This window comes from Podarcis gaigeae (assembly GCF_964106915.1).
Source record: "Podarcis gaigeae genome assembly, chromosome: 14".
NCBI classification, from domain to species: Eukaryota; Metazoa; Chordata; class Lepidosauria; order Squamata; family Lacertidae; genus Podarcis; species Podarcis gaigeae.
Genome location: NC_139690.1, coordinates 26180018 through 26192993, shown reverse-complemented (window position 1 = coordinate 26192993; position 12976 = coordinate 26180018). Strand labels below are relative to the sequence as shown.

Below are 12976 nucleotides of genomic sequence, written 5' to 3'. Positions count from 1 at the left end.
CTTACAGAGCAAAGGGCTGGATACCCACATCCCAGAATCCTTGGTAGTTTTTTTATCTTGGCAAAACTCCGTATTGGGGGGAGTCATTCAGAAGTTCATCACACCAAAAAGAAAACTACCCTGCAGTGTCTTTTATCCAGGACTGTTGTCCCTTTCTTGCAGTTATGCAATTTTGTCCTGAGTGTTCAGTTGAACTCCTTGGGAGTCTTGCATTTAAAAAGAGAGAGAAAAGAGATATGTAGTCCTTAAGGCTGTAAGACTAAGCTAGAGTGTGTGTGCATGTAAAAAGCTGCAGATGGCAGGAAGCTCAGAGTGCCTAACAGATCTTGCTGCCTTTCCCCACAGCCATCAAAGGCAGAATTAACTATGCATAGTGCTGAAAGATATGCTGATTGGCTGCATATTATGGCTTTCCCCCACTGCTCCTGTTTAGCAAAGGCTGGTTCTTTAGCTGTGGTGACAAAAGTGAAAATTTGTGCCATAAGTCCTCTTGAGTCACTTGAGAACAAACACTTGGGAGAGGCTCATTTTGGCACATTTAAAAACATTTAAGGGAAATTTTACGGAAGGGCTGTGTGGATCAGTGGTAAGCACCTGTTCTGCATGCAAAAAGCCTCAGGTTTAATCGCCAGGCAGAGCTGGGAGAAACTCTTGCCTGAAGCCTGGGAGAGCAGCTTAGTTACAACAGCACTGAGCTAATGATCTGGCATGATATGACACAACTACCTATTTAAATCAGCCCCTTAATTTCAAACCATGTGGACCACAGCCTTACTTTATTTAGAGGGGGAAACCAAAGCTCAGTGGTGGACCACATGGTTTAACATGCAAAAAGTCCCAGGTTTAGGTCCCAGTGTGGGAGGGACCCTGGGGAGCTGCTGCCAGCCAGTGTAGACAATACTGAGCTACACCAACCAGTGGTCTGAGTAGGTATATGGTGCCTTTTACCTACTGGGAAAATCCATGATCTGTAGCAGGGGTAGGCAACCTAAGGCCCGTGGGCCGGATGAGGCCCAATCGCCTTCTTAATCCAGCCTGCGGACGGTCGGGGAATCAGTGTGTTTTTACATGAGTAGAATGTGTCCTTTTATTTAAAATGCATCTCTGGGTTATTTGTGGGGCCTGCCTGGTGTTTTTACATGAGTAGAATGTGTGCTTTTATTTAAAATGCAGCTCTGCGTTATTTGTGGGGCACAGGAATTCGTTCATTATTTTTTTTCAAAATATAGTCCGGCCCCCCACATGGTCTGAGGGACAGTGGACCGGCCCATGGCTGAAAAAGGTTGCTGACCCCTGATCTGCAGGCTGCAACACGACAAGAGGCTGGGTTCTGTATGATTGTATACAGCAAAATTGTCCGTGTTCTTGATCATCATTGTTTAAGGGTAACTAAGGCCACCCAGGTAAAACAACTGTTAGGTTTGGGGAGTGGAGAGAGAAAACTTGCAGGCGCAAACTTCTCAGCTCCATTTTGGACTTCAAAATCCCTTTTTTTTCATATCCTAGAAGTACGTTTCCTTACATATTCTTCCTTTGTTTTAAAAATTAGACACTTTGGGGCAGGGGGGCAAAACCTATAATGCAAATACTTTATTATCAACGAGTGTCCGGTATTAGCTTTTTTTTTTCCTGGGTATTGCTATTTTTTTTTTAATATAAAAAAACTATACAGCCCAAACATGGCGCTACTTCCAATTTTTGCTGTATAATTTTTTTCCTCCTTAAAAACAAACACAACTGTATTGAAAGACCTCTAAGCCAAAGTGCATTTTCCTTTTTTTGTCCATATACACATTGCACCATACATAAATAATTACATTGTAAAAATGACTCCATAATTACAAGTATAATATATATTTTCATATAATATATAAAACTTTATATTAAATCTAGGTAGATGATATTTGGGGATAAGTCTCGTGTCCCGCTCGGCTCTCCTCCTCCTCCTCCTCCAAGGCTGGAGCGGCTATCTGTGGTTGTTGAGCAAAATCTCCAGCCAGCAGGGGCAGGAGGTGATGAACTGTCTGGAGTAGGAAGGGCCCCAGCCTTTTGCAAAGCTGATCCGGACACTGTTAGGGTCAAAAGGCCCATCGGGGTACCCCAAGTCTGTGGCGTGCTGCAAGAGGCACGACTTCTCGTAGTCGAAGACCTTGATCGAGTAGCCAGGCATCACTTTGCGCACAACGAGAGTCCGGCAGTTGGGAATGTCCAGTGTCGGGGAGTTGATGAAAATAGGGTGCTCGCTGCGGTTGTAGGCCCACACGCCGTCCTGCTCCTTGCTGAGCAAAATCCCATATCCAATCTTACTTCGAGTCCGGCGGACAGTCTCGTTCCTGTTCTCCAGCTGCAGCTGTCCCAGGCAGAAGCCGTTTCCTTGAGGTAGGTCATAGAAGATACTGACGGACTGTTCGTACACGGTGTAGAGGCGCCCAACGCGCGTCCGGTGCTCCCAGTAGGCGACGTTGCACCAATGGCTTTGCTTAATTGCGTCAGGGGACATGCTGGCATCTAAGGAGAAGAGGAGACGCAAAAAGGGCAGGTTAGTTTCCAAAGCAGCAAACCTCATGCTGCGTGTCCAACTGGTGTCAGAAGTGGACCTCCGTCACCCAAATGCAGTTTATCTCAAATGCACTCGGGATTTTGTGTGTGCGATTTGCAAACCAGTTCAACTGGACTTTCAACAGAGCTGTGTTAGTGACTATCAAAGATTTAGGGCTTAGAAAGGAGCGTTGGGAAAATCCCCCCTCCCCCCCGGTTCCTTTCCCTGCCCCTGTTCCACGGCCCCAGGAAACAGAGGCAGAGCGATAACCCAAGGGTTGCCTCCCGTTGCCCCACTTGCAAAACTGCGCAGCCCAGGAATCGACATCCTTGAAAGGGGCCCTGGAAAGGTGAAGCTGCTTTCAAAACATGTAATCTGGAGAGCTCAGCAGGCTCTTTTCCAAAAAAAACCATTCGGGGGATTCCAAGGATGACCGTAAAATAAACAGAAAGTCCTCCTGCAAGCACCCTATCTGCGTCAATTCCCTGGTTGCCCCGCCTTTCGCTCGGCTCTTTTCTGCTGCCACAGCTGAACCACACTCAAGTTCTGCACACGCCCAGCATCTCCTGCCTCTCAAGTGCTCAGAGGATTTATTTCCCCGACTCTGTTAAGGAGGCTTAAGGCTGCCCACCCCCACTCCACCCCCCTGTGCCAAACATCACAGTTTCTAGCTCAGGAAGAGCCACACAGATAAGTCACAGCATCTCCAGCTAGGACTGAGAAATATCCCTTGTCTGGGAATCCCAGAGAGCTTCTGCCAGTGGAGACAATGCTGAACTAGATGGACTCAGTAAAAGGCAGCTTCTTGTGTTCCTCTGTGTCCAAGAGTCTGCAAGCTTGCAGATGCTACAAGAAGCTTACTCTAGTCAGCAGGGAAAGCTTGGACAACAGGAAACCTGGCTCTATTAACTAGGTATGGGTGGAAGTCCAGCACAATCCAGAGGTTTTACACGGCTAGCCACTGCGGCGGTCAATATTGCACACATCTTCATAGCCCCAAGACAGCTCAGTCGGAACTTAATCTTGGGTTAAGGGTTCGAGCTCCACGTTGGGCAAAAAGGTCCCTGCATTGCAGAGGGTTGGACTAGATGGCCCTTGCAGTCCCTTCCAACTCTACAACTCTATTTTGATTCATTCTTTGCTCCCCATGCTTGATCTGGAGTGTGGGAGAACACCTATACTGTTCCAGGGCAGTTACTGTACGTACACAGAATCCCAGGCTCTGTGTCCCACAGCCCCGGGTAACCCAGTTCGTAAATGGGATCCTTTTTTTTGGTTCTTCTTCAAAGAATGGCAGTGTTGGAAGGGTTCCAAAGGATCATCCAGCCAACCCCCTGCGATGCAGGAATCACAGACCAAGAGTCTTCAGGCATCCAACCTGGTGGGCACAAGGCTGGCAAAGATTGATCCAAGGTCCTTGGTACCTTCCAGATGTTTTGGAATCTGCCTCCCACCAGCCCCAGCCAGGATAGCTGTCAAGCGCTGACCAAGGCTGATGTGAGGCAGATTCCAAAACATCTGGATGGCACTAGGCTGGAAGGAGAGTCTGCCAGAGGGCAGTGGAAGGGCCAAGGCAAGTTCAAGCCACCATGACTCCTCTCGAGTCTCAAAGATTCTCACCCACTGCCACCAAAGTTCAGTGAAAATCCACAATCCCCGTCACTTTCTTCCCCGACCAAAAGAGCTGGATGTCGCCTTCTATTCTGCTTCAAACTACAGTTCAGAAAGAATGCCAGAGATAACCCTGGAGTCTGATAAATATTCCAACCCAAACGTTTTGGAGGATTCCTATGGAAACATTTTCCCAGAACTCTCCAAAATGCTTCCCCTCCTCCTCCAAGGAACTCTGTCGAAGAGATGGGAGCCCCTTCCTTTCTGAAAGCGTCCCCCCCCCCCCGCCGCCATTTCCCTGGCTAAATGGGGCTCAGCCACTTAGAAATGCCAGGCTTCGATTGGTAAGCAAACAGAGAATCAGAAGGCAAACAATGATTCTCTGCCTGCTCCTGCATGTGGGGACTGGTCTCTCCAGCTCTGGCCGGACTTGGCTTCACCACTGTGGCTGTGCAGCACCAGGCCAGGATTCTCGGTTCAGGGCGGAGCTACGGAGCTGGCAAGGAGCTGGTATTCAGCTCCCTGACAATCTATCACGAGACGGCGGCCTCCTGACCCCTCTGCCTTCATACCTTCAAGTCCGATTAACTCGCACACAGGCTGATGCCATCATTTTGCTTGAGAGATTCCATTGACTCACCGGATTTAAAAAACGGGCCTAGTGCCCCTGCCCCGCCCCACTCCACACTGCCCCCACCTTCCCCTTTCATTCTCAAATTTCACTGGCAGGGGAAATATAGACCCCGCTTGCCTGGAGAACAATCTCTGGAACTGTGCAGCTTTGTTAAAAGAGAGTTTTAACTTGAAAGTTGTAACTCTACAATTTTAAAAGGGGAGAAAGGGAAGGGGGGTGGAGATAATGGTGCTTTCCCCACCTCTCAGCCAGACAATGCAACAGGCTTAATAATCCGGCTGGTGCAAGAAAATGGTTTCATGTTTTGTCAATCAACCAAGCCCTTGGGGATTCTCAAGAGTAGCAGTCGCAGGGGGGGAAATGTTCTCTCTCTCTTTTTTTAAGTGCATACATGAAAACAGCTTTTCTTCTTTGGCTCATTTGCTTGTGTTAATAATTTCCCAATCGTCTGGTAGATCAGTTTGCCCTGAGCTGTGATCCCTTTGACGTGGGATTTATTTGTACAGTTTATGATAAACAAGTGAAACAACAACAAACAAATGGAACACAAAGAAAAATGGGAAATGATTTCGTGGGGGTGGGGAACTGCAGAAACACAACAAAGCAGGCCTGGCAGCAACTCCCAAAATTAAATGCATTTTAAAGACAGAGGCTTGGGTGACCTAATTGATTTAAAAGACCTGGGTGACCAGAAAGGGTGAATGAAAAGATGGAAAGTTGGCCCCAGGAGAAGCTCCCTGCACAGGCTATTCCAACTGGAGTGCCACTGCTGACGGCTGCCCAGCTGGCTTCATTTGGTGGGGGCACCCAAAGGTTTGGGTAGCCTAACTATGGCAGAAAGTGACTTTGGCCTGTTCCCAAGTTACCAACAGCAGTGGTTCTCCAAGTGGATGGTACTGCTCCCTAAGGGGTGGGGTACTGAGGGGGGCACTAAAATGCAAGGGACTGGCAGGGGGGCACCAGGGGTGTAAATGAGTACTGAGCCTTCTAAAAGCTGGCATCACTGGACCAAGTTCATCAATGCTGTTGGATTAACTCAATTAAATAGTTTTAACTGGATTTTGAATAAATGCGCAATTCACTGCTGCTGTTTTGAATGTTATTGTGTTGTTATCTTCCTTAGTGAGTCGTGCAGACCACTATTGTGAATAATGCTCTTTATAGGGTACAGCGGCAGACAGTGGGGATGGGTTTAGGGAACCAAGCATTTGAGAACCACTGGCTTACAGCTTTAAATGAGATAATGCCAGCACTTTAAAATGATGAGCTGGAAACAGGCTGAGGTGGTGACCGGGAGAGAGCAGAGCTGGCGAAGCACAGGTGCTATAAGGTCGACCCACTTAATCTCACACCCCTGCTCTGGACCCCTTGCAGTCTCCGGACCTTTCTTAAAGGCTGCTCCATGTATAATGCAAGAGTCTAAACGGGACGTTATCAGAACATGGGGAATAGGAGCCAAGGTATCAGCATCCAGGTAAGATGACAGCTTGCAGATCAGCTGATAAAAGCCACGCTGAGCCACAGAGGTCACTTGAGCTACTAATTCCGTTGCTGTATCAATAAACACCTCAAGATGGCAAAGCCAATGTTTTTTTGGGGGTGAATGCAACCCCCATCTAGAACAGGCTGCTCACCTGTATATGTGCGCAATATATATATATATATATATATTTTACACGGGAAGACACCCGAGGACACCAAAACCTGCATTCCTGTACCCGTGAAAATCTACGAAAGCAAATATATATATATATATATATATATATATATATATATATATATATCAGCTGATCGCCGAAGAATTGATGCTTTTGAATTATGGTGCTGGAGGAGACTCTAGAGAGTCCCATGGACTGCAAGAAGATCAAACCTCTCCATTCTGAAGGAAATCAGCCCTGAGTGCTCACTGGAAGTACAGATTGTGAAGCTGAGGCTCCAGTACTTTGGCCACCTCATGAGAAGAGAAGACTCCCTGGAGAAGACCCTGATGTTGGGAAAGATGGAGGGCACAAGAAGAAGGGGGCGACAGAGGACGAGATGGTTGGATAGTGTTTTCGAGGTTACCAGCATGAGTTTGACCAAACTGCGGGAGGCAGTGGAGGACAGAGGTGCCTGGCGTTCTCTGGTCCATGGGGTCACGAAGAGTTGGACACGACTAAACGACTAAACAACAACATATATATATATATATATATATATATATATATATATATATATATAATCTGTGTGCATGTGTTGATAGATATAATTGTGGAATCTAGAGGTAATAAAAATATATTCTTTCTAGGAGGAAGGAAAACAAAAGATTTTCCAGTTTTCCAAAGGAGATGTCCCTTTGAGACCCAGCACTTAGCCTCCGCTCTGAGGGGAAGGATTCGAAAACCTGAAGGCAGCTTAATTGCCCAACCTTGTGGAGGAAGATGCAGTTCCTGTTGAACTCTGAAACCCATTCAAGGGAAATAACATTGACTGGAGGGATGGGGTGGGGGCGGCGGAAGAGACATGGATGTCACGTAACTTAGGGCTTCCAGCCAGACCCCTGGAACTTGGCCACCTGCCTCCAACCGGTTTGCTTTGGGCTCAGAAAGCAACAAGTGGCTTTGTGGCAAAAAATTCCATGGGCAACTTCCTTGTGGGGTGGAAAGGATGTCATTCAGAGTCACCTGATGATAATAAATGCTGAGACTGTTGGCCAAAAAAAGGGGGGCTTCTCTCCACTTTGTCAAACGGTAGTCTTTTCATCCCTGAAAACTGTGCAGGATATAAGGGTTGCTTGCAACCTGCCTGGAATAGGACAACTCCCTCGCTCAACTGACAGGAAGATCTGGGATGAAGGACATGACTTCCCAGTGTTGTGTAGTTGCTACAGTGCTCTACTAGGACCAGAGTTTATATCTCCACTCTGCCATGAAGCTCACTGGCTGGCCTCGGGCCAGACACCCGCTCTCAACCTAGAAGAAGAAGAAGAAGAAGGAGGAGGAGGAGGAGGAGGAGGAGGAGGAGAAGGAGAAGAAGAAGGAGGAGGAGGAGGAGGAGGAGGAGGAGGAGGAGGAGGAGGAGGAGAAGGAGAAGGAGAAGGAGAAGAAGAAGAAGAAGAAGAAGAAGACAAAATTATTTATACCCCGCCCTCCCCAGCCAAGACCAGGCTCAGGGCGGCTAACAGCCAATAATAAAAACAAGTTGATTAAAATAAAATTTAAAAGACTAAGATACAACATTTAAACATTAGGATGCAGCCTCTTCACAGGAGGAGAAAGGAAAAAGAAAGAAAGGGAGGGAATCAAACTTATTCTAAGCCAAAGGCCAGGTGGAACAACTCTGTCTTACAGGCCCTGCAGAAAGAAATCAGATCCTGCAGGGCCCTGGTCTCATGAGACAGAGCGTTCCAGCAGGCCGGAGCCAGTGTTGAGAAGGCCCAATACAGATGGCATTAAAGGAAGTTTGGACAAATTCATTGAGGAGGAGGCTATCAATGGCTACCAGCCACGATGGCTCTATGCTCTGCACCAGAGATAGTAATGTTTATGAATACCTGTTGCTGGAAACCACAGGGGCAGAGGGTGTTCCTGTGTTCAGGTTCTGCTCGCGTGTTTCCCACAGCTATCTGGCTGGCCACTGTGAGAACAGGATGCTAGACTAGCTCAGCCTTGGTCTAAATCCAGCAAGGCTCTTCTTATGTTCTTACTGTTTTTAAAAATAGTAGAACAGCTCTCAGAGGTATCCTCGAGATTGGACTTCTTACTGTCCGAATCTCCTTTTAATTGACACCACGCACAATCCTTACTTCTTTATTTAATTTTACCCTGCATTTAGACAACTCTAATTCTCCGCAAAGGTAAGTGGGATTCTGGGAATGACTGAGACCCACACACAGATTCCTCAAGTGGAGCAAATCTGAATGCTTTGCCTTTCCCTGACCTATTCTGCGTTTCTTTAAAGTACAAAACTTTTCCACAGTGTATTCTGATTTTGCTCGCCATAGGGCGAATCAAGGGACTATGCAGGGCATCACATCCCTGAATCCAACCACTCCGAAATTTATTCTGTGACCCTTCTTTTGCTCTAGAGACCATGCTGCATATTTTCTCATTCATAAGGCTCAGCCCACGACGAATATTCTCAGTAAGAAGTAGCTGAGTAAGGAAGAAGTAAAATTCCTCCTGCAGAAAATGGTACTTTAAAGCCAGAAAATGTAGTCGTCAACCTCCGCTGCCCCCCTCCCGCATCCTGCCCCAACACTGCTTCGAATCATTTTCATCAAGCCAGTATACTTAAAATACCTCAGCCTTACAAGTTTCAGCTGGAATGCATCACTATAAAACAGAGCTAAACCCTGCCTCCAGAACTATCCCATTACATTAAGAGCTCCAATGGAGACCAAGGGACTTATCTGGTGGTGGAAAACTTGCAAGAGGCATGGCCTGCAACCAACTCCGCCAGCTCCCTCCCTCCCTCCCTCCTCAAAAGCTTTCCCTCCCTCCTTATTTCATTATTATGCAGGAGGCGAGATTGGCGGGTCCCAAGACAGGCGATCCGTGACAGGTTGGGGGGGGGCATTGTTGGAGCAGCGCTTTCACAGCCCCAAACTGCTTGTTTGTACAAGCCAACTCTTCAGAGACATACCTTTGGAGTTAAGTCAGCCGTCAGCTCGCTTTACTCCCCACACCCCTCCCTCAAAAGACCCCTCCTCACCTCTTTATGTTGCTCCTTGAGGTTGAGTGCATGGGCGGAGGACACACACAGAGAGGGCCCACGGCAAATCGTGGTTTCCGTAAGAGCTGCCCCCCAAATTTTGCCAAAAGAAAAAAGTCAAAAGGACTTCAGATGTACCTCTTGTGGGGTGGGGGGAAACTCAGGGATTATAGGGAAGCCAGAAAGCAAATCTCCTGAGGGTAGGGCTGTCCACACACCCCTAGTTTCAGAAGTGTGGTTACAGATGGTTTGGCAACGCTGAGAGGGCTTGCAAGACTTCATATCACTATTCCATTTAAGATCATTGGTGCTTCCACCGACAGACCAGCACTCTGACAGTAGAGAGACAAGCAACATGTGACTAGAGCAGCCTTCACCAACCTGGTGCCCCCCAGACTACAACTTCCATCATCCCCAGCCAGCTATATGGCACAGGAACTGATGGGAACAGAGCAGCACTGGCCCTGGGGGCTGATGGGAGTTGTAGTCCGAGACATCCAGGTGGTATAATGTTGGCGAAGGTTGGATTAAACTGTGAGCCTCAGCTGATTGCGGAGGACCCCTTAGCTACAGGAGGGTGGGTGGGTGGGTGTCCGCGACACAATGGATCTGTGCAAATGTTTTATCCTCCGGCCTCAGATCTTAAGTGCAAAATAACATGCAGCGGTTCTGCAAAAACTAAGCACTGCCGTGCTATTTCATTTTTAAAAGACAGAACTCACCAGCTCCTTTTTAAAATGCCCTTCTTAGAAAAGCATTCCCCCGCCTGCCCCCTTTTGCTGGCTTTATCTCTCCCTGATCCTTGGAGCGTGGCCCAAAGCCAGCGCTGGTTATTAATTAATCTTGAGGGTGCAAGTTACATTCCTGGCAAGTCTCACCACTTCCTGCACTGGCTGAGGCAGTGGGCATGTTTGCCCTGCACTTCTGATAATAATGCAACCGCAAGACCTAGCGGAGAACGTTCACAGCTTGTTACCCACAACAAAGAAACCCCAAACTCTACAGACGTTTTTTTCCCCCTTTTGCATTTTCTGACGGAAAGCACACAGTTAAAAACAGGGAAAGAGGAAGAAGCCTTGAAGAGAGGCGTGAGGTTTTACCAGGGATGCCAAAATGGCCTGTGACCACCTGGGGCCCCCCAGATGCTTTAAACTATAACTCCCGTAAGTCCCAGCCTGTTGGGGAGCTATAGCCCAAAACATCTGGGAGGCATCATGTGGACTGAGGCTGGCCTTGAGAGGTTAGAACAGGATGAGGGAAGACAGAGCCTGGGATCAAATCCCCTTTTGGCGGTGGATGTCTCCGGAGGATGCAAGCAATTCTCTTAGGCAGGGGTCAGCAACCTTTTTCAGCCATGGGCTAGTCCACTGTCCCTCAGACCTTGTGGTGGGCCGGACTATATTTTGGGGGAAAATATAAACGAATTCCTATGCCCCCCAAATAACCCAGAGATACATTTTAAATAAAAGCACACATTCTACTCATGTAAAAACACCAGGCAGGCCCCACAAATAACCCAGAGATGCATTTTAAATAAAAGGACACATTCTACTCATGTAAAAACACGCTGATTCCCGGACCGTCCGCAGGTCAGATTTAGAAGACGATTGGGCCGGATCTGGCCCCCGGGCCTTAAGTTGCCTACCCCTGCTCTTAGGCTTTATACTGCACCGGCTCACCCTGGAAAATAGCCCACTATTACAAAAATCCCATCTTCTGCTTGACCAACTTTTTGCCTCTGGTCCTGCCCACTGCTACTCACATGTGGCCCTCAGGCTGACAGAAGTTCCCTGCCCCGGTAACAGACAAAACACCTCCACAGGCAACCCAGCAAACAGGGAGCCAAGCCACCCCACTGCCAGGATGAAGCTGGGTAGCTGAGTTTGTTCAAAAAACTGGCACAACCATCATTACTGAAAATGTAGACAACATGAAAGCTTGCTGCTTTAAAGAGCTTGTAACATGGATGTGAGCGGCAGCTAGGATTTCAATAGCCCCATAGTCTTGAAAGATCTACATTTGTGGTACAAGACTTTGGCTACTGCGGAAAAAGTAATACATAAACTGCACATCTCCAGAGAGATGAAGGATCCAGGCTGCTTTTATGTCATCTGGTGGGCAATGTTAGAAACTCAGGTATATAATCTAGGTGCCAAATGGCAGCTCAAATCTCGGTTACAATCGCCACACAACGGAATGCCTATTTGCCAGGTGGTTGGACTAAATTACCTCTGGGATCCCTTTCCAATGCTACAATTCTGAGTTTCTATTATCTCAGCCACATTGTTTGAGTGTAACTTGCTCTTACAACAATTCACTTGTCCCAGTATGCAAGAAGGAGAAACACACACACAGTGGAAGTGGAAATGGTATAGACTAAGGCAGAGGTTTTTAAACAGTGGTTGCCAACCTAGTGCCCAGAAAGCTCCACAAAGTCATAACTGGACCTGTGTTAGTAGTAAAATGTGCTTGGCGCATGGCTAATTTCAAAAACTGCTGGTGTGATTTTATTTCCTATGCTTCGGACTTGGATGCTCAACATTCGCCATCCAAGTCATCTTGGGAAAGAGAGGTGTCTTGATTTGAATCGGCGTGTCGTCATTTCTTTCTCTTATTGTTTTCATTGCTTGCTTGCTTGCTTTGCATACGGTACAATGCTACTGCACTTTGGGGTTGTTAGTACAATGGTGCCTCGGGTTACTGTCGCTTCAGGTTACAGGCTCCGCTAACCCAGAAATAGTACCTCGGGTTAAGAACTTTGCTTCAGGATGAGAACAGAAATAGCACGACGGCGGCGCAGCAGCAGCAGGCCCCATTAGCTAAAGTGATGCTTCAGGTTAAGAACAGTTTCAGGTTAAGAACGAACCTCCAGAATGAATTAAGTTCTCAACCAGAGGTACAACTGTTATGGCGATTAAGGAAATTTTAAAAAGGAATGACAACAACAACAACAACAACAACAACAACAACAACAACAACAACGCAGTGCTATTTTGGATGAGGGCTTTTGCAGGGCTGTGATCCTGTGACCTCAATGCCACCTTTGACAGAGGAAGAGGGGTGAGCCGAAGGCCTAAGTAAAACAACCCCCTCCCGCACCAAAACCAACACCAGAGGCAGAGGAAAATCAGAAAAGGGATGTGTGTGAGAGAGACATCTAATCTGTTTGGCCATTACAAATCGGCAGGGTACATAAAGATCTCTGACGGCATATGTCAAAGTTCTTATTCTCTAAGGTTTATTTCCTTAAGAGGTCCTATCCAAAAAGAAATTGGGGGGGGGGGGGGAGAGAGCAAGAGAAGAGAAGCTAGGCAGGGCGTGAACAGCCACTTTCTCCCCCCGCACACGGACAGAGTTGGTGGCGGCCATCGCAACACTGTTAGGAACAAAACAAAGCCGGAAACAAAACTGCACGGTTCACATTTTTAAAAAACAGTGTGGGGGGGGAGCAAGCACACACAAACATGGGATTAAATCAGCCCATCTCTAAACTGGCACCC

At 47.5% G+C, this 12976-nt stretch overlaps 1 protein-coding gene across 1 annotated transcript in view; it reads right to left on the bottom strand.

Moving 5' to 3' along the window:
* Positions 1 to 1575: 1575 nt before the first annotated feature.
* The window catches only part of SMAD6 (SMAD family member 6), a 57486-nt gene continuing 46085 nt past the window's right edge, over positions 1576 to 12976 (bottom strand). The window contains exon 4 of the mRNA XM_083713199.1: positions 1576 to 2508. Within this exon, the coding sequence (XP_083569325.1) occupies positions 1967 to 2508 (542 nt within the window). The 3' untranslated portion in view covers positions 1576 to 1966. The remainder of the gene's footprint in view (positions 2509 to 12976) is intronic.